The following is a 20668-nucleotide window of genomic DNA, read 5'->3' on the forward strand; positions in this document are numbered from 1 at the left end:
TTCCAAACACACACAATGTTGTTAGGCTAAGTTTGGCTAAAAGAAAAATACCAGTTCTTTCAGAATTTAATCAAAACTTTACAAAATCACAGAGCACAATATAAACACAACCGATCACAAGCGACGCTAAATCGCAACACAGTAAAGGATACATTTCCAACCCTTCAAAGTATATATAATGTCACTCCCGTCTGTCCGTCCGTCTCTATGAAAATACCTACCAGCTTAAAAGCTATCTGCATGATACCTTCCCAAAATTGGTCTTACTATTGCAGGTAAGAACGAGCCGGAAAGATTCCTATAGGAACAATGGGAAAAATAAATGAAAAAAAAAATATAGCCAAATTATTTAACATAAAATATAGACATGTGTTACATGTAGAAACCATCTGAGAGGGGGTGCTGTTGCAACAAGTAAAGTAGGTCAGGAATGATTGAGATCAGCCGATTTTATTTCGTTGCGCTCGAGATAGTTTCTCGGTTAGCTTGCCGGTAGAACCAGGCTCTATTGGATAATAAGGAGCTTACCAAGAACCACGCCCTAATTCGGCGAAATTAATTTTTCAAAAGGTACTAAAAGGCCTGCTTATCCTATAGGCATTCTCACATAAAATAGGTTTTTTATTGTATACGCATGCTACCTGAGTAGAAACTCATTCATTGGTAATATAAACTAAAATTTATAGATAACTTACGTTTACGAGTAACTTGAATTTCGATTAGCTGGTTGCTTCTTTTTTGGGACAAATTAACAAAGTGATTCTGCAACATAATCCAAAACTGTTGATGCTCTCGAATTTGCAGCTCTCCCGTGTGAATAGATTTCTCGATTTGTTTGATCTGAAATAAATTGATTGTCAAATAATAAAAAAGTATAAAAGTATAACTAGCTGCACAGTTACATACATTTGTCGAATGAGTAAAACATCAAAAGACATTTTGTTATGTACAGAGTCCTAAAACAACAATTGATCAGACACTCTCCTAATTCGAAAAGCCCTTTTCTGCGTAACTGCTTAACAGATCTTTTGATGTTAAAAACTTTAATCTGAAGTACCGACGACATAAAGCTGCAGACACACCTAAGAGCGTATAAAGCTTTATTGGCTACACCTGTGACTCAGGACGTATTGTCAATATATTTTAAGCCAGAAACGCAGTTTATTCATGATATTTATCTGATATTATATCTCTTTTATCCTAGTTGCATCTTGCCTTAAGTCCACCCATTTGCTGGATAGTCCGTAAGGTTTTGTCGTGCCAAAAACGTACCAGTTAATCCTAGAAGGTGGAACAAATGTTCTTTACCACACGTTTTCAGCTGTTATTTAGCCGAAAAAAAATGCAAATTAGATGGCGGCCATCTGAATTTCTGTTAACTAGAGCCCTAGTCAGAAGAGAAGTGGGACCTTGGGACGTAAACGCTTTCCAAGTCAGCAATTTGTATACAGAATAGTTTAAGTTATTATTTATATGATCTCATTGCTAGGCTTAAAAATGCTTTCCTATTTCTTTATCTGGCTTCTGAAATCAGTTGTCATTTTGACCAGCCAAAGAAGCTTTAGGATTGCAATTCGGGCTACCAAAATTGCTACCAAAACAAAAACTTCATATAAAAACAAGAAAGTAAGCAAACTGCGGCAAGCTGAAGTTCTTATACCCTTGCAGCTATTGCAAAAATTAAATATTCTTGAAAACATTAAAATATTAAAAAAATATATATATACACATAACATGTAAAATGACATCCTGCGAGCGGTCATAAAATGTCTTTGACTATAAGTGATATCAGAGAAGTACTGATCTCCCTTATTGCACTTAAGAATGCTTTCCCAAGTTGGGGATAAGCAAGCCTCTACGTGGGATATTAGAAATATGATAATGATACCGATTATAAAATTTTATGAGCTCTGTGCATGTCAATTTGTCAATCGTTCCAGGGCCATAATTTATGATCTGTTACTTAAACCATGCAACGGAGCAGTTGTTAGCACTTGTTATCTGTAAGTGCAGGCCACTTGAGCCTCCAAATATTATCACTTAAAATGTTTCCCACAGTGCACAAAGGACTTGTGCGGGGGTCAAAATTTATCATTCCCGCTCAGGGCGTTCTTTTCATTTTGGTCCTTCGAGGCAATCTGCAGTTTGTGTGACTTAGAATAATTATCTAGGTTATGGTATTCGGAAGTGGTAGAGTAGCCACAGGTCACGATATAATATTCTGTGTGCTCAACTGGCCTACTCCCAAGAACTTGAAGCAGGTAAGAGGTTTCGAAGGTAATTGTGGCTGGCAAAGCAAGTCTTTGCTACCTAAAATTACAGCCGTTTGGAGTAGTGACAGACCATTCAAGTTTCTGCGAAAGCAGAATGGAGTAGGGAAGTTGGCACGTTAGATATTTCGGTTGCAAACACTCAAGTTCAAAATTTCTCATTGCAAAGGAAAATATCATATAGTTAAAGATGCTTTATCGAGGATTTGTGAAGCAGAGATTGTTAGTGTCGAATTGAGAGGACCAGCATTTCTTGATTTTGATTACAATCAGGTGCGCTCATTTGATTTTTTTGTTATTGAATGTTTTAAAACCTTGAAGTTAATAAAGTCATCGTAAATGAAGTTTACTGTAAGTTAGCTTAGGGCGAAGGCTGGAGAACAATAAAGCTCTTTTTCGCTCTCGCCAATTCACCCCGTCAGCCTTCTTTAAGCTAAGCTCTAAGTAGTTTTATAGAAATTAAATTTAAACACTCGTAAAATTTGATTCGATTCGATCGCACGCAATTTGATTCCTTTTCGTTGTCGTTTGCCAATAAAGTTCACACCACCAAGTTCCTTTTCGTGGATATTTTTCTAAGTTTTTCATAGCGCCCCCGATTGGACAGTGAACAATAAGTTTTAAGTGACAGTGACAGTGACACAGACATATAACAAATAAAGTTTAAGTGCAAGTGAATTTTAATTGCAAGCCAGTTGCACAAAAAATATATATAAAAAGTTGCCCGCGCCGAGTGGCTAACAAACGCAAATTGCTAACAAATCGTGCCGGTCGCGAAACACCGTGTTTTCTGACTTCGCCAATACTGCCTTACCGAGGGATGCCCTGCGGTTTCTCTGATTGCATGAGGAAAGTGGAAGCTGGATTAAAAATTGAAAGCTAGAGTTGTAGACAAAAATTTTCTGTGTGAAACTTTGACACGTTTTTTTTTAAAGAAGCTGTCATTGGTTTCGATATCTTCGCGTCATTTATAAATTTCCTGTACAAACTAAGGCGACCTATGAAAGATTTTACTTCCTTCTGTTTTGGGAATTGGGAACATTTTAATTTCCTGAATTTTATCAAGGTTTGGTTTAATTCCTTTTGTTGTCACTATGTGACCAAATGAATGATATTTCTTTTTGTAGAACATAAGATTTCTCTAAGTGTATTTTAAGATTGGACTGTTATATTTTTTTGAGAACATTTTCTAATTTAACAATGTGTTCTTCGTAAGTTGAGAACACAATTATGTCGTCCAGGTAAACTATACAGGGGTTTCCAATAAGCTCACTAAGCAGGTTGTCCATTACCCTTTGAAAGGTTACCGGGGAACTCTTTAGTCCGAACGGCATCGTTCAGTTTTCTGTAGTCAATCACTCTTTTATTTTCTACTGCCGTTGACTTTTTTGGAGCTATCAAAACCGGGTGCTCCAAGGGGAGTAGCTAGAGCGGATAATACCCTGTTTTAAGAGGTCATCTATTTTTTTCGGACTTTTTCCTTGAGAATATACGGGTATCTATAAGATTTCGTATATATTGGAGAGTCATCTGTGGTTTTAATATTCAGTTTTACCCTATTGGTAAATGATAAATCTTGGTCCTTCTAATAAGAAGTAGAGTTATATTTTTTACAAATCATTAGAAGAGCTTCTTTCTCCTCAGAGGACAGATTTTGGATGTTGATTTTATTAAGTAATACTTCGAGTTGGAATGATTTTCATTAAATTGGAGAGTACTTCAATAAAGTTGTTTTCTGAGTAGGGTTGAAACGAAAGGATTTTTTGTGAAATTAGTTGAATGGGATTTGTTGAAAAATTGCAGTCTTCAATCATTGCTTTATAATTGGTTGATTTATATAGACCTTCAGAAATTTGTAGGTTTTCTGATATTTTATTGGGTTTACATTTTCCAGGACTACCGGAATTGTTATTATTTTCTTTGATAACCCTTCGATGATGTTCACTGAGACGGTGCTATCTATTTTAGTAAGAATTGGAAGAGTTTCAGAGTAAGAATTGGAAGAATTGCCGTTGGAGAAGTCAGAGTGAACTTTAAAAGGTTGATTTTGGCACCTAGCTGTTTAAGTTTGTCCATTCCTATAGGTCCATCGAAGAAGTTATGAAATTCAAAAGCGAAAAAATTCGCAATTACCTTTAACTTTAAATTCTTCGAACCAGGCGAAATTGGCTTTAGTGTTTATTTTTTCTGTTTTTTTAAATAATCCTGAAACTTTAATAGGGTGACATTTAAAAGTGTGATCGATGTTTTATATGTTTTTGGGTGTCTTGCTGAATTCTTTTTGTTGTGTTTTTGTATTGTTGCCTTGAAGTGATTTTTCTTTTCTTCAACACAAAACTTCTTTTGGGGAAGTACGTATTTTCCTTATATTTCCAGATATTAATACCTTAATATCTTTTTTTTTTTTTTTTTTAGTCTGGATCACTGCTTTTTTCACTTTATTTTCCTTTTGGGTGTTATTTCAAAATCTTGTGCAATAAGTAAAGGAGTTCCTCAGTGTTCAGTAATAGGACCATTTTAGTTTTCAATGTATCTTAAGGACCTGCCTTGTAATTTGTCCAACTGTGTAGTACATTTGTATGCTGATAATGAACAATTTTATGTTGGTAAACCAATTTGTCTGAATAATGATTGTTGAAAATATTGACACGTCTTAATTTGCCGAATTATAATTTCAAACTTTTTTTATTTCAAAATGTTTCAGAAATTAACATTGCTGTGATTCGTATTCTATTGTTATCTATGGCCTTCGCAGAGACCGCATCTGTTTTTCCTGAGCGGGAGAGCTATATTTTCAGCCACGCACAAGTCCTTTGAACGATTGACAAAGTGACAGAGCTTGTTTGCGCACTTTGCGCTTTTATTTAAAGTCACTAGTTGTATGGCGAGAGCGGGAGCAAATAAAGCTTTCGCCCGTTCGCTCTTGCGAATTCGCCTCGTCTCTCGCCACCTTAGCATAAGTTAGGTTCTAAGAGAATTTATTGGAATATTAAAGCTAGTGATCATTTGAATTTCATCGTAAATCCCTTTTGTCGTCGCATTTTCGCACAAGTTTTACACAAGTTATCGCAAATAAATTATATCGAATCCTACTGCAGTCACACCAGTTTCGCGTTTGTTAATACAAAATAGTATTAAATTTTCATGGTGACCCCGACGTAATCGCAGTAGAGTTCACGATTTGTTTACCAATTTTTATTGGTGAAAAACTATAACAATTACCAACAAACACACAAAAGCAATTTTTTTCGTGTCGGTTCAGCTAAAAAATTAAATTCCGAAATAAATTTCGTCGCTGCAAATTTCTCTGCCGTTTCTTTGGTTGTTGCCCAAAAAGTTTCTTCCGCCGCTGCAACTTTAATTGTTTTATTTGATGCTGCCGCAGCAAAGGAAAAAAGGAAGTTGGAATTGTCGAGTCGGCCAACCAGGTAAAGAGTGATACAAATCGGTAGATAGTGAGCATTCTAACCAAGAAATAAAAATTTGCATGTACTAACAGCCAAAATTCAGCAATAAACATATTATATTTCGAATTATATGTGAATCGCTTTGGCATATAAACAAGCAAATAAAATACTCGCCCTCGACCCAATTAGTGCAAACTTAATTCCCCCAATTTTCGTCGTAGTTAGCACCAATTTAGGGTATAAATAAAACAGCTGGAAAAAAGTGCAAATTGTGAAAAGTGTCGTTCTCAAAAATTAACGGCAAAAACTTTCGGCATCAGGCTTATATATTCGTTGCCCATAGTTATCGGTCAGTGTATCATTCTCCGTTAGCATTTGTCGAGGAAAAGCCGCTAGCCGCGAAGTACTTCAGCTAAGTTGAGAGTAGTTTTCGATGCATCGAACCGTATTTCATGGTAGGCCCAACTATCCAAGAGGAGCTGTACACGACTCTGCTTCGGCTTAAATTGCATATGTTTGCCCTTGCGCCCAACGTCAAAAAGATGTATCGTCAAGTAATGCTGGACGAAGCTGACAGAAACTTCCAGCTCATAGTATGGAGACGAGATCCTTCCGAGTCCCTGAAAATCTTTAAGTTGAACACCGTTACATATGGAACTTCGCCAGCACCGTTTTTGGCGATTCGGTGTTTAATGCGTCTGGAGAGATGGCGCAAGCAACTCATCCAAAAGCCGCAAAGGTTATTCAGAATGATTTTTATGTTGACGATTTGTTGACTGGCGCCGGATGCGTTGAGGACCTGCAAAGCCTTCGAGACGAAGTTTCTCAGGTCTTGCAAGAGGCAGGCTTTGAATTGGCAAAGTGGTTTTCAAACTGCCCAGAGTTATCCGCATCTGATACCGCTGTAATGCCACTTATGGCAGACTCAGACGTAACCAAGACTCTTGGCGTGGTTTGGTTACCGGTTAAAGACTACTTTCAATTTCGATTGGATGACTCTTTCCTGGATCTTCGCGCGACAAAACGAAATATTTTGTCGGTGACTGCTCGACTTTTCGACCCACTTGGCCTCTTGTGTCCTTTGGTCACAAAGGCAAAGATGTTGTTGCAGGAACTGTGGCTTCGAAAATTAGATTGGGACGAGTCGCTACCGATGCAGTTGCTCACGTCGTGGGAGACGTTTAAAGCGACGCTTCTGCAGCTGCCTAAAATTAAGGTATCGCGATTCGTCAACACAGATCCACAAGTCCCGATTCAAATACATGGTTTACAAACAGCTGAAGGTTTGAAAGTGTCTTTATTGACCGCCAAATCGAAAGTAGCTCCCCTCAAGACGAAAACTTTGCCTCGCCTTGAGCTGTGTGCAGCTCACCTTTTAGCAGATCTCTATAATAGTGTCAGGCCATTGCTAAATTGTCCTATTGAGAATGTTTTTCTGTAGACAGACTCCGAGATCACTTTACACTGGATCAAAACCAATCCATCGTCGTTGTCGGTTTTTGTTTCGAACCGGGTCGCAGAAATTTAGGAGTGGTCGGAGAAAGCAATTTGGAGACACGTTCCCACGAAAGTGTGGAGGATGTGACGTAGAGGAGCTTACAACGTCCATTTGGTTCGGTGGGCCTTCGTTCTTGCTAGACTCAGAAAATAATTGGCCTGTAAATAAACATTTCGAAATGCCGGCTGATGTAATGTCGATGGAGCTACGCAAATCGGCAATAGCTCTCGTAGTCAGCCCAGAGCCAAATTATGTGCTTCAGAAAATAAAGTCCTTTTCGTCGCACCTGAAGCTTCTGAGAGTGTTCGTGTGGGTTTTTCGTTTTATTCAGAGGTGCAGCAGAAAGGTGTCGAAGCCCTTTGAAAAAAGTATTTCGCCAAGAGAACTGGATTTCGCTTTTGATAAAATTGTCGAAGCTATCCAATTTTACGAGTTCGGAAAAATAAACCGGTAGCAACGAATATTCAAAAGTTAAACCCTTTTCTTCATGAAAATAAATTAGATTGGTGCTCAACGACATTGCTACGAGTTGGGGGTCGGTTATTGAATGCTCCTATTTTGCTGTCTAAAAGCTCACAGTTCGTCAGATCCTATGTGTCATACCTGCACGTTAAGAACTGTCACGCTGGCCCACGAGCTCTCGTAAGACGTCTGCGCGAAAAAATATGGCTAGTTAATTCTCAAGAAGTCTGCCGACGAACAGTTCGGTCGTACATGCGCTGCCTTCGCTGTGAGCCGTAACTCTTGACGCAAATTATGGGGAACTTGCCAGCAGATAGACTTCGAGCTTTCCGCCCGTTCAAAATTTGTGGCGTTGATTTTTGTGGTCCCTTCAGCAAAACGTATCGTATCCGTGGTAAGCCACCGTACAAGTCGTACGTGGCCCTGTTCGTCTGTTTTGCGTCCAAAGCGGTCCACTTAGAATTAGTGTTTGACCTAACCACTGATTCGTTCTTATTGGCATTTCAAAGGTTCGTGAGTCGTCGCGGGATTCCGGAGAAGGTGTGGTGCGACAACGCCACCAACTTCGTCGGCGCAGATCGCCACATGAGAGAGTTCCGAGCCCGTCTGGAGGAGCAGGGGGACGGTATCGAAACATTCGCATCAAAAAAAGGATGCGAGTTTGCGTTCATACCGCCCAGAGCACCGCACTTCGGCGGACTATGGGAGGCAGGTGTGAACTACAACTAATCCAAAAGCCTGAAAGGATATTCAGAATGATTTTTATGTTGACGATTGCGTTGAGGACCTGCAAAGTTTTTGAGGCGAAGTTTCTCAGGTCTTGCAAGAGGCAGGCTGTGCCCAGAGTTATCCGCATCTGATAGCGCTGTAATGCCACTTATGGCAGACTCAGTCGTAACTAAGACCCTTGGCGTGGTTTGGTTACCAGTTAAAGATTACTTTCAATCGTCCCATTCCTGTATTTCATGTATTCCTGTGGACAGACTCCGAGATCTCTTTACACTGGGCCAAAACGCATCCCAAGTCGTTGTCGGTTTTTGTTTCGAATTTGGAGACACGTTCCCACGAAAGTCAACCCAGCAGACATAGTGTCCCGAGGATGTGACGCACAGGAGCTTACAACGTCCATTTGGTTCGGTGGGCCTTCGTTCTTGCTAGACTCAGAAAATAATTAGCCTGTAAATAAATATTTTGAACTGCCGGCGGATATAATGTCGATGGAGCTACCCAAATCGGCAATAGCTCTCGTAGTCAGCCCAGAGGCAATTTATTTGCTTGAGAAAATAGGTACTTTTCGTCGCACCTGAAGCTTTTGAGAGTGTTATTGAATGCAGTTTGAAGAAACTGAGATACTTCAGACTTAACATATAATCGACTAAATTCAGAAGCTCTAGGGGTTTCAACCTTTTTAAACACCGAATAGCTAGGAATGGAGCTGGTCCAGTACATATGTTGCGGTGTTAAGCTTAAACAATAACAAGGATTCAGAGGTGTATCTTCTCAACACTTTAAGTTAAAACTGCCTATCAGCTTCATTAAACATCTTTTGGCAATACATTTTCCTTACAGGATGTCAGGGCAAACCTATGAAGCTGGAAGTGGAGTAAAGTTGAATACAACTCATCTTGGATTCGGCCCTACCATCAGAATGTCATTTAAGGCCACAAGAGGTGACGTTTTAATGACTATCAATTTCGTCGACGTACTCTGGAGTCTAGGAACAAATTGATGAGGGATGACATAGTGCGGAGTAGAACGTTTTATGTTATCTGTGGGAGACATATGACCTAAGGAGATTCTAAGTACATTTTTTCAACTCAAGGTCTCGAGACAACCTTCTTTCAAGCGCCAAAAACCGCCGATCGGATTTAAACGGCAGCCTTATTTCTGATGACAATACCTGAATTGTTTTCGCTAATGTTCTTTACCTAACTTATGCTAAGGCGACAATATATTCTTTGGAGATAGTATTTGCTCCAGTGACCAAAACTTGATACTAAAGGCTCTTCACTGTAACTGAAACTATTCAGACCAGATTAAATAATCAAATAGGGGTTTTAAAACATTAAAAGCATTGGTTGACACTGGTTTACAGAGGACATTAATTTCGGAAATATCTGCGCATATTTTAAGATTAGCAAAAGTTCGATCCCAAACGGATATCAGTGGAGGATCTTCCACAGGGAAATGCATATCAAGGCAGAAAGTAAAGCTTTCAATAAAAAGTAAAAATACCCAGAAAGTTTTAAAAATGAAAGCACTAGCACTGCCAAGGTTAATGGGAATACTTCCAGTCAACACAGTAAATGTTGACAAGTCAAGATAGAAGAATTATAATTTAGCTGACCCCGACTTTAAAGACCCCGACTTTAGAGAGATTGGGAGCTAAAAGAATTATATACTGTTTCTTTTATTTTTAATTTTTTTTATTCCCCCCGCAGGACTTAGCTTTGTAGATATATGGAAAGCTAGGGTGAGACTAATAGAAAACCATCTAAAACGGGTTATTGATGACGGAAACCATTTTGAATTGTCAAAAGTGGCAGGCTTAAAGAAGAACTTGTGAAGGAATTTGGCCGTGTAGTAATTCCAACGATTTGGTAAGAGAGTTAAGACCACACAAGCCATGTAGACCGCCGTAATTGTTAAATAAACAAATTGTTTTAAAAGCTGGCTCGGACTTTAATGAACCAGGCCGAGTTGATGTAATGACTGAAGGAGATTTATATAATGAATTTCCGAACCATAAGTTTAACATAAAAAAAATTTTATTTAATTTATTTTAAACTGGTTACAATAATTTTTTATTTGAAAGAACACTGACTGTCTTAAGACAAGTCTCAAACTGATATCGCTTCTTTACTTAAACTTCTTTGCTTTCGTCCGTTGTTAGAGAAAATGGTTTATAAAAGTCGGGATAAATTAAAATTGGGTCTGAAGTAATTAAAATTTTCATTTTGTCGAAAGCTTCTATGTAAGGTTTTTCTTTAGTATTAATAATGGCACCTTTCCTTAATTTCATTGTCATTGGTTTTACGATATGTGCAAAGTCAGGTATGAATTTTCGATAAAATCCACACAATCCTAGAAAAGATTTAATTTCTTTTGGTGTTTTTGGAATTGGAAAATTTATTATGGCACTTATCTTTTTTGGATTCGGTTTATAAAAGTCGGGATAAATTAAAATTGGGTCTGAAGTAATTAAAATTTTCATTTTGTCGAAAGCTTCTATGTAAGGTTTTTCTTTAGTATTAATAATGGCACCTTTCCTTAATTTCATTGTCATTGGTTTTACGATATGTGCAAAGTCAGGTATGAATTTTCGATAAAATCCACACAATCCTAGAAAAGATTTAATTTCTTTTGGTGTTTTTGGAATTGGAAAATTTATTATGGCACTTATCTTTTTTGGATTCGGCTTAATACCTGTAATAGTTACTACGTGGCCTAAAAATTCTGTTACTTTTCTCATAAATTCACATTTGTCTAGTTGTAATTTTAAGTTTGCTTCACGTAACTATTTAAATACATTTTTCAATGATAAAATATGTTCTTCCAATGAAGTGGAGAATATTATTATATCATCTTGATATACCAAACAATCCTTATGGATTAAATCTTCTAATAAGTTGTTCATACATCTTTGAAAGGTGGCGGGGGCGTTTTTGAGACCAATTGGCATTCGTGTATATTCGTAATGACCGTGTTTTTTTGAGAATGCTGTTTTTGCTATTGACTTTTGTTCCATTTGGATTTGATGTAATCCTTTGGCTAAATCGATGGTAGTGAAATATTGGCATCTTCCCAATTTGTCCAATATTTCATCCATTCTGGGTATCAGAAATTTGTCATTGATAGTGATCTCATTTTAATTTCTGTAATCTACTACTAATCTATACTTCATCTTGCCTGGTGCATCGCTCTTTTTTTATCCAAGTGGGTGAGCAATAGGGAGATTTTGATTTACGAATCAATCATTTCATTTATTTGCTTATTAACTTCTTCATCAAAGGTATGGCTTCCTATATATGGAAATATATTGCACTCTCTTTAGTACATAAGTATCCTTTAATTATTTCTTTTGCTTAAGTTTCAGTAATTTCTTTATAAATAATTTGAATTTTTAATTTGTGAAAATAATGTGTTACTATTGCTAAGACTTCTTTTTCGATTGTTTAATAGTTTGTTTTACTTCGAGAGAGTGTTCGGCTAGCAAAACAGATTGGTTTATTGCTTCCGATATTACTTGCGTCCGTGGTCAGTATGAATTTTTTCTGAAATTTTTCTGTGTGAAACTTTGGCACGTTTTTTTTAAAGAAGCTGTCATTGGTTTTGATATCGTCATTTATAAATTTCCTGTACAAACTAAGGCGACCTATGAAAGATTTTACTTCCTTCTGTTTTGGGAATTGGGAACATTTTAATTTCCTGAATTTTATCAAGGTTTGGTTTAATTCCTTTTGTTGTCACTATGTGACCAAATGAATGATATTTCTTTTTGTAGAACATAAGATTTCTCTAAGTGTATTTTAAGATTGGACTGTTATATTTTTTTGAGAACATTTTCTAATTTAACAATGTGTTCTTCGTAAGTTGAGAACACAATTATGTCGTCCAGGTAAACTATACAGGGGTTTCCAATAAGCTCACTAAGCAGGTTGTCCATTACCCTTTGAAAGGTTACTGGGGAACTCTTTAGTCCGAACGGCATCGTTCAGTTTTCAGTAGTCAATCACTCTTTTATTTTCTACTGCCGTTGACTTTTTTGGAGCTATCAAAACCGGGTGCTCCAAGGGGAGTAGCTAAAGCGGATAATACCCTGTTTTAAGAGGTCATCTATTTTTTTTCGGACTTTTTCCATGAAAATATACGGGTATCTATAAGATTTCGTATATATTGGAGAGTCATCTGTGGTTTTAATATTCAGTTTTACCCTATTGGTTGTAATGGTTTATATACACTGAAAATAAGAGTTTATTTTTAGTCCATAGAAACTAAATAAGACAGCTGAGTGTACAGCGGAGCGGGACCCATGTCCCACTAGCTAGCTCTTCCGGGAATTGGGGGGGGTTTTTGCTGACCCTTCTGCCTAACATTACCTTAGGAAAAATTTTTTAGAGTCCCTTTCTGAAACTAAATTACCACACGATCATGGTTCAAATACTCAAGCGGTTACCTGCACGGGTAAACCAAACAAAGCAACAACTAGGCGAATTGACTCAAATCATTGAATAAAAGTAGAACTTTTCAGAAACCAGATAATATGCGTGAAGTCTTAGCTGTTGATTGACTCACACGAATTCGCTACCCACCCTACCATGTCTTTAACCTTGAACGGATTATTAAAGAACCCAAATTGTAATTGATCAAATATTTACATTCCCAGGTCGCGAAGTAAATCAGCTACTCACTCATAATGTTCAATTTAGGCATTGTTACTACAAATGATTTATTAAGTCGGAGCTAAACCAAACAATTAATTGCGGTACAGTTAATGTTCTGCTTCATTATGATTTTCTTTTCTCTTCTTTCTCAATTAAATTCATTTTGTGTCTCTAACTAGTTATCTATTTACTTATGACATGATTAACTTTAATAATATTACATTTTTATTTTTTTTTTTGTTGATGGATTTTATACACAATATTGGATCAGTACGTAAACACACACACTAGCTGAAAAGGCGTAGAAATTGTATATAAATTATAAAACGTTTGGGTATTTATTTTATATTTTATTTATTTCCATACGCCCGTAAGGGCATAGGTATTTTATACAGACTTAGTTCTCTGGAGTACAATTTTTGCCTGACTGCAGCGATGTCGCCAAGGTGCCAGGTCAGCGTTTTGTCCCTGCCCGTGGCGATCACTCGTTCCGCGAGTGCTCTGTTCTGACTCCGGGTACTTGTACCCGGAACGCGCGGTCAGCGGTTTCTTCGCTGCGCGTGCAGGCCACCGGATATGGTCTGCAACTCGGCAGTTTGCTCTCTTGGGAAGTACCTGTGTTAACTTATATATATATGCAAAAAAAAGTATTAGATTAATTATTACAGCAAAACATTTCCATTTTAAAATAATGCAAACACAATGCAGATTTATGCAAACGGTTATAGCCGAATTACGGATGGATAATCAAAACAAAAGAAAGAATCGCTATGAACGTAACTGACTGCGCGATAACGGCATCATCGATGGTGTATAAGCATAACACGTCCAGAACTAATATTTGGATTAAGCTAAAATTGATTCACCGTATTAAGAATACATTCTTTTGGTACACTTACCCGCGTCCAATCCTCGTTGAAGGTATTCAAGAATACATGGATGACGAGTTGATTAGTCCCGTGCTTTAGTGTATGGGGAGGAAGTTTTATTTAACTTAATGCAAATAATTAGTTCCTGAAATTTGAGTACGCATTATTTCCTTTGTTTTGATTCGATTTGCACTGAAAGATTTATGGCATCGCTTGCGCACTTCCAGACAGTGTTGTGTGTTTCCGTAACTAATCTGCGAGTGAATTCACAAAGCTGAAGAATATATTGGTTGTCGTTCTGACTAAGGCACAGTCGGGTCTGGCCATAAACGATCGCTTAGGCTTATATGCACATATTGCTTAGGTATCTAAAGGTGAAGTGTATAACCCGAGCGCATTAGCTGGGTTGGGGCTGATAACCTGTCGGTTTCTACATGGCGGCGCTAGTTTTCCAAATCCGCCCGTAAAGGTTTCGTCCCTTGCCGGAGCTACTAGTGATTCTGTTTCTTTGCTTGCACGATCCTAGAGTAAAGAAAGACACCGGGGGAGTCTGTGTGTGGTGATAGAAATGCTGTGGCGCGCGGCTGATCGGCACAGAAGTGGCAGAGGACCGGATTTGATGGTCTCACTCTGGCTGATGGGAAGCGGGACGCTAATGCCGGTTTGAGGTTAGGGCGAACTGATGCAATTTTTGGGGCCCGTTCCCCAAGACTTTGTTTGGTATTTCAACGTAACCTGGCCGTTTGAGAAGGCACGATTAGTTGGGAGCCAGTGCAACCTAGACGGAACGGAATTAAAGCTGGTGGTTCCTTATTTTTCTTTTTATGCGGCGTCGGCCGTTAATATTTACCATGTCGATTCCAATTGAAATGATTGCAAATGTTAATTAATTAACTGGAATGCGGAGGTATAGGATGCACTTGATTTTTATAGGTTTAACTTATCATGTGGGCTTAATTGAGTATCTGGCCAATTGGTACGTCTGGTTATCTTCACGTTGCAAACGGAAAAGAAAAGGTTGTGGCCGAAGTTTTTTTCTGGGAAACGTGGATGCAATTCGATACTGCACCAACAGCTGATCTCATTTTTTCTTTTCGATACTCGATATACTCACAATACTCGATATTATCGAACAGGGCTGCAGAGTAGTTGTGAATATCGTAAGGCGCGTAAACAAAACAAATATTTTTAAGCTAGACATTTAATTTGGTCAAGGCAACCATTACAACCACAGATAATCTGTCGAGTAATCGGAGACATGATTAGCTGGAATTATGATCGTATATCTTTGGCGTGATAAGTTCCGATTTCTTTTCCTGCCAACGTCTCTAATAAGTAAAATGCATTACCCAATTTTTTCTTTATTCTGCACTTAGAAAATGAATGAGCTAACTTTTTGCTATAATTTTGACTAAAGTTACTAAGGTTATAGTTGCGTTTGAAAACTTCCTGGCCTTCTCGGTATGAAACTGGTCTCGATCGGAGATTGTATTGCTTAACATTGGTTTCGTAGGCTTTACGACTATTTCTCTTAATTTCCTCGCGCAATAAAGCTATTGGTCGACTCTTTCTAGCCGAGTGGATTCTTCTAGTAGTGATAATTTCTTTAACAAGTTATAATCCGATCCATGATTAACTATGTTAAATCCGAATAATGCTTTATACGGAGAGCAACCTATGGACTGATGTAATGCTGAGCGAAGCGCTGAAGAAATGCTTGTTAAATGTAGATCCCAGTCGGTCTGATCTTGACGGAGGTATGAACGTATTGCTGCTATTAGGGAGCGATTAACTCGTTCTGCCGCATTACTCTGTGGAGAATAAAGTGCTGTGTAAATATGCCGAATACCCCATTTTGTCAGCATTGCTTCAAATTCCTTAGCTTTAAATTGTGACCCGTTGTCACTGATTATAGTTTCCGGTACCCCAAATTCACAAAAAATTCGCTCACATAGAAAATTGTTAATTACTGCGGTCGTATCCTTCTTCAATGGGCAGAGCCAGTGATATCGGCTAAAATGGTTCAAAACAATCAATAATCCGGTATATCCTCTCTTACTGAGTGGATACGGGCCGAGAAGGTCAATATACAGACGTTGAAATGGTCTTAGAGAAACACTTTGCTCGCCCATAGGCGGTCTCAAAATTTGGTTAGGAGCTTTGGTTTGCTTACACATTTCACACGCATTGATATAGTTTCGAACTTCTTTGGACAACCCTGGCCAGAAAAGATTTCGTCGTAGCCGCTCGATCGTTTTTTGAATACCTACATGCGCAGAAACAACACTATCATGTGCCTGCCAAATTGCAACTGCTCGAAGTTTTTCGGGAACCCTTTTCCTGAGGGATGCTCTGTCCTAATGTAAGCAAATTTTCCATGCACTCGTAAGTCTGGAAATTTATCAACATTTGCTTCCACCCTCATTCTAAGCTCTACATATTCAGCATCATTAAAAGAAGGCGATTCGAGATCGATTTCTGGACCAACGATTTCTATGCTCTCGATTTGATTATCGCACATCCGAGACAATGCATCCGGAACGATATTATCCTTTCCTTTACGATGAGTTGTGGAGAATTTAAATCCCTGTAACCTAAATATCCATCGTGATAGTCGACCTGTAACATTTTGCTGTCTCATGAGCCAAATCAAGCTTGAATGATCAGTGATTACCTCGAATTCTTGTAACTCAAGATAGCAACGGAATTTTTCAATGGACATTATTACGGACAACAATTCACGTTCCGTGACACTATAATTTCTCTGTGCCTTAGAAAGCTTCTTGGACATAAAGGCAATTGGTCTTTCCTCTCCCGATTCTGATAATTGTACTAAAACTGAACCAATACCAAAATCACTTGCATCGCAATGGGGCAGAGGTAAGTTTGGCTTTTAGTGCATCCATGGCTTTCTGCGCTTCCGGTGACCACTTAAATAACTTGTTTTATATTTCGAGGTGATGGCCAGTTTAAAATACATGATATCTTGGCCGGATCCGTGGTAATACCTGCTTCTCCAATTATATAACCCAGATAATTGACTTTAGTAACACAGAAATGGCTTTTGCTTATGTTTAACGTTAGATTGGCCTTTCGAAACTGATCTGCGATTCGTATGAGTACTGACAAATGGGTTTGGAAATCCTCCGTGACCACGCATAGATCGTCTAAGTATCCAAACACACAATGCCGTAGATCTGGAGGAATCAAATCGTCCATGAGACGGCACATTGTGGATGGTGCATTGCATAAGCCGAAAGGCATTTCAACAAATTGATATAATGCGCGTCCAGGCACGGTGAAAGCCGTAAGTGGCTTTGCTTCTTCAGTTAACTGAATCTGCCAATAGGCATACTTAAGATCCAATTTACGAATAATATTGGCTTTAGGAAACCTGGAGAAAATACCTTCTATGCTGTGCAATGGACATGCGTCTTTTTTAGTTGCTTCATTTAATTTTCTAGAATCCAAACAAAGGCGGACTTTATTCGGCTTAATTACCATACGAATTGGTGAACTCCAAGAACTTGTTGATGGCTCTATTACCCCAAGCTCTAACATACGATCTATTTCAGCGTGCAGGACCTTTTCGACAGCTGGACTAACGGGATAGTGTCTCTGCTCAACTGGAGTGGCTTTCCCGACGTCTATGTGATGCCTAATTTGGGAAGTGCGACCTAGGCCCTGTTTCGCAAAATTAGGAAACAATTCCATTACCGCTTCTAATTGTTGCCGCTGAGTCTCATTTAGTGGGTAGGAATCTTCGACCTGCGAACTCTCTACTTGCGAATTTTCTATGCATCCTATTATTTTGGGTGCCAATTCGAAAATTCTCCAAAAATCGATTCCTAAGATAAGTTCACATATAGTTCAATATCTTGTGATTTCTCCTTATACGTCATGGTGATTTTTAAAATTCCGGAGACCTGATGCGGCTTAGCATCAGCTGTTTTAACTTATGATACTATGGTTTTATATCCTGAAAAACTACTTAAATCCTGCAAAGCTAAGTCTGATCCTATACAGCTAATATTTGCTCCGGTGTCCAGCAATCCCCATTCTGTAAAATTCAGAAAGGAAACACTTGCATAACTTCTTCTATTCGACCTATTCTGAGAAATGGTAGCTACTACCTTCTTTTGCTTTTTTCTTAAATTAACATAATAATTTTTCAAGCGTACTGTATTCCTCTTTTTGTGCTTTTTCTTTTCATGAAAAATACGATTTCTTACTAAATAATAATTTCTAAGCCGTTCTTCATATGGCCGAAACGCTTTTTGAACTTCACTGGATTCTTCCTTTTTTTCTGAACTCAATAAAAACTCGGGCTGAAGATCTTTTAATTCAGCGTTCAAATTTTCTATTTCTTTAATATTATCTGAATAATCAATCTGCCTATTGTCTACACTTGGGACACCCTTTGGTTGGTGAATGCCCCCGCCTTGCGGTTTTTCGAATGATTCTTACAGTTTAGGCAATTTGGCTTGTATACTTGCGGTTTTCCGCATCCGTAGCAAAACACGCGACGTTCTGCTAAACAGTCTTCCCATACATGGCCGGCTGTATCGCAATTTCCAACAAATGATCTTTAAGGGTATTCGTTGCAACGCTGAGATGTCCTTTTCATGCTCTTCGCTTTCGGTTTCTGTCAGTGGATACTCGTCTACTTCATACACACGAAATGCGGACTCCTTGGGCTTTCCCGAAAAACGAAATGATTTTCCCGCATCTTGCAAAAAATGTTCTCTCTTTTGTACTAATCGACGCAACTGTCCGATGGAATGTATTTCCTCAAAGAGTAATCTATCTTTCATATCAGTAAGCAAATTTCCTTGCACTAGTTCAATTAATTCCCTTTCCTCGAAATGAACAGACAGTTTGTCCATTAGCTTACAAATGGATTCGTAAAATGAGTCAAAGGACTCGCCAGGTTTCTGTTTACGTGCACGAATTTGTTCGCGCAGCTCCGTGATCGATCGTCTTTCTTTATATTGAGCACGTAGGGCGAAGCAAAACTGTTCCCAGTCAAAGTTGTCTACTCGCTTATGGAATCGCCAAAACCAAGAACTGGCTTTTCCCACAAACAACTGATGAATGTTTCTGCTGAGTGCTACAAAATCACCATTGAGATGTTATCGAGTCAAAACTTGCATTCGGTATAAAAATTCTTCTACCGACAACCCCTCAGAAGTACCTTCAAAATGCACACCCCATATCTGAATGATATCGGCTACTTTATTGGTAGCGAGGTGGGATGATATCTGTTGGGACCTCGGACTTTGGTCATCAGAAGCCGCTCTTCCCTGCTGTTGACTTTCCTGTCCACTCACACGTTTCTAATGGATACCGAATTCATCATTCTCATCACCGTTTCCCTAACTATCAACTCAATATCTGGCTGCGACCAATTATCGTCATTTAAATTGTCTTCGCTGCGATGGTATTGACGTGGGTGTCTTCCTCGTCTTCCACCTCTTCGCACATAAGAACCTCTATCCAAATTATTAGTGTTACCCCGAGTACCTCTATTACTTGTGCCAGGAATAATTCCTTGACCAACGTTCTGTTGCCGTTCCTGTTGTTCCAATTCGGTCTCTCGTGGTGATGTTCCTAATTCAAGTAGCCGATTCACTGATCTAGTAATTGGACGTCGATTCTGTCCTTGACTTGGGTCTTCGTTCTTCTCCGGGGAGAAATTTCCTACCACCACTTTCAAATCTTTTACCACCACCTTTTCCAGACAGGAGGGGCATACATTCTCCCTATCCGGATGAAACCTGTTGTCAATACAAGTTTTATGAAACACATGCTTGCAAATAGCCATCACGCATGGCTGCGTATCAGTCATTGCCTTTTCGCAAATTAAGCACACATTTTGATTAGTAGCTGGCGCTAAGCTTCTATCTGGAGAATGTTGAATTGGCATTTTTAGGTTTAATCTTTGTATTTTTATCTATAAATTTATTTTCTCTTTGCTTTGACCTTTTTGGGAATATAAAAATTTGATCTTTGTTTTACCTGGTTTCGAATTTCCTCTTTCTGTTTTGGTTTTTTTTTTTTTTTTTTTTGGTTTTGCTTATTACTATTGCATTTAATTAAAATATTCTGGCTATTGAATCTATCTATGAGTAGCAATGCTAGCTTTAGTTCAACGTTTAGCCAATCGGGGTTAACGGACAATGCACACTTACGTATACTTCTTGTATTCCAGCTAATCGCGGGACTGCCAAATGAATACCTGCTAAACACAACTTTTCCCATAAAAATTATGATGACAACAGTTGTATCTACTACAGTTCCCTGTCCTAATATTGCCTACCATCGGTCGTGTTGATCCACTGTCTTGAACCTGCGATATCCAGATGCGTATTAAATATATTGACCTTGGGTGCTGTAGCAAAATCTAACTAATTTCATCGAAACGCAACCGAGCTTAAATGTCTAGTGAATCTTGTGGCTCTCCGTTCTAATGTTGACTGAGTGTTTTGTTTCAGCAACGTTATTTTGAGATGTCCATCAATGCATTAAGATGGTATTAACAAATTTTAAAAAAATTCCCTAACCTTCTCTCTGGTCGATATAAATCAGCTCACGCTAACCCATTCGATATCCTAGAAACTAGAACGCAAAAGACTTTGTGTTATTTTAGATTTTTTTTTTTTTTTTTTTTCACTAGCAAATTGGGACTAAATATATTATCTCCTTTGTAAATTAAAGCAAACAATAAATTGCCCCACACGTTTGGGCGCCAAAACTTTATGTAATGGTTTATATACAC

General features: G+C 38.3%; 1 protein-coding gene across 1 annotated transcript in view; it reads right to left on the bottom strand.

Annotated features, from left to right (window-relative positions):
- LOC128263865 (coiled-coil domain-containing protein 40) overlaps positions 1-20668 on the bottom strand; it is a 283137-nt gene that overhangs the window by 80909 nt on the left and 181560 nt on the right. Inside the window, 1 exon segment of the mRNA XM_052999134.1 lies at positions 696-840. Coding sequence (XP_052855094.1) covers positions 696-840 — 145 coding nt within the window.

This window comes from Drosophila gunungcola, unplaced genomic scaffold (assembly GCF_025200985.1).
Source record: "Drosophila gunungcola strain Sukarami unplaced genomic scaffold, Dgunungcola_SK_2 000024F, whole genome shotgun sequence".
NCBI classification, from domain to species: Eukaryota; Metazoa; Arthropoda; class Insecta; order Diptera; family Drosophilidae; genus Drosophila; species Drosophila gunungcola.